Source organism: Monopterus albus, unplaced genomic scaffold (assembly GCF_001952655.1).
Source record: "Monopterus albus unplaced genomic scaffold, M_albus_1.0 scaffold3.1, whole genome shotgun sequence".
Classification (NCBI taxonomy): Eukaryota; Metazoa; Chordata; class Actinopteri; order Synbranchiformes; family Synbranchidae; genus Monopterus; species Monopterus albus.
This window is the reverse complement of record NW_018127883.1, coordinates 462,956-463,790: the sequence shown is the minus strand read 5'-3', so window position 1 is coordinate 463,790 and position 835 is coordinate 462,956. Positions and strand designations below refer to the sequence as shown.

Here is an 835-nt window from a genome sequence, read left to right as displayed (position 1 = left end):
ACCACTGGTTTTGCTGGAGCTTGAGTGCTGCAGGGATTTTCTGCATCCTTCTGGCCCATGACCACTACACTGTGGATGTAGTGGTGGCATATTTTATCACTACACGCCTCTTCTGGTGGTACCACACAATGGCCAACCAGCAGGTAAGTGCAGTGTCCTGCACAAGATACATTACTCTGCAAAGTAAACGTTAAATAAGTAAATAGGCACAAGGATTTATTCAGCACATTTTCCTACTGCTTCTTACCTGGTAATGAACAAACTGGAACCTAGGTTACACGGAGTATGTACATAGATGGTCTAGGTAGGAAAATGTGCCATGTGAGATTGTATGTTCTTAGCATCATACAGGTACATGTACATAAAATCTAACTACACATTTTTTGTTAGCAGTCAGGAATGATTAATTCTTTAAATGATGCATTAAGTAGGTATCATTCTACATACACACTGGCACACTCTCTGTGCTAAGCTAACAGGGTGCTGACTTTGTATTTACCATACTGAAAGACTGGTGTCCATCTTTTCAACTAACTTTAGGCAAGAGAGTGAAGGCCTATTTTTCTAATCAGTATGGTTATCTCATGGGTAATGTTGCAGTATCCTAAATTTTCAGGTAGTGAATTGACTGGAGTAGCCAGAATAAACATTTGTCTTATTTAGATATATAAGTTTCTCAAGTGCTGTGTATCAGATTTCTGCTTATACCATGTTTTTTTTTCCCCTCTGTACGCAAGTGTCTAGATTTAGGAAGATTTAGGAACATAAAGGACAGCTGACATAATGTGAAATGATTTTACACACACACACACACACACACATATATATATATATA

The 835-nt window shown here is 38.2% G+C and overlaps 1 protein-coding gene across 1 annotated transcript in view; it reads left to right on the top strand.

Annotated features, from left to right (window-relative positions):
- LOC109960328 (phosphatidylcholine:ceramide cholinephosphotransferase 1) overlaps nucleotides 1-835 on the top strand; it is a 28,387-nt gene that overhangs the window by 26,261 nt on the left and 1,291 nt on the right. The window contains exon 6 of the mRNA XM_020600345.1: nucleotides 9-143. Within this exon, the coding sequence (XP_020456001.1) occupies nucleotides 9-143 (135 nt within the window). The remainder of the gene's footprint in view (nucleotides 1-8; nucleotides 144-835) is intronic.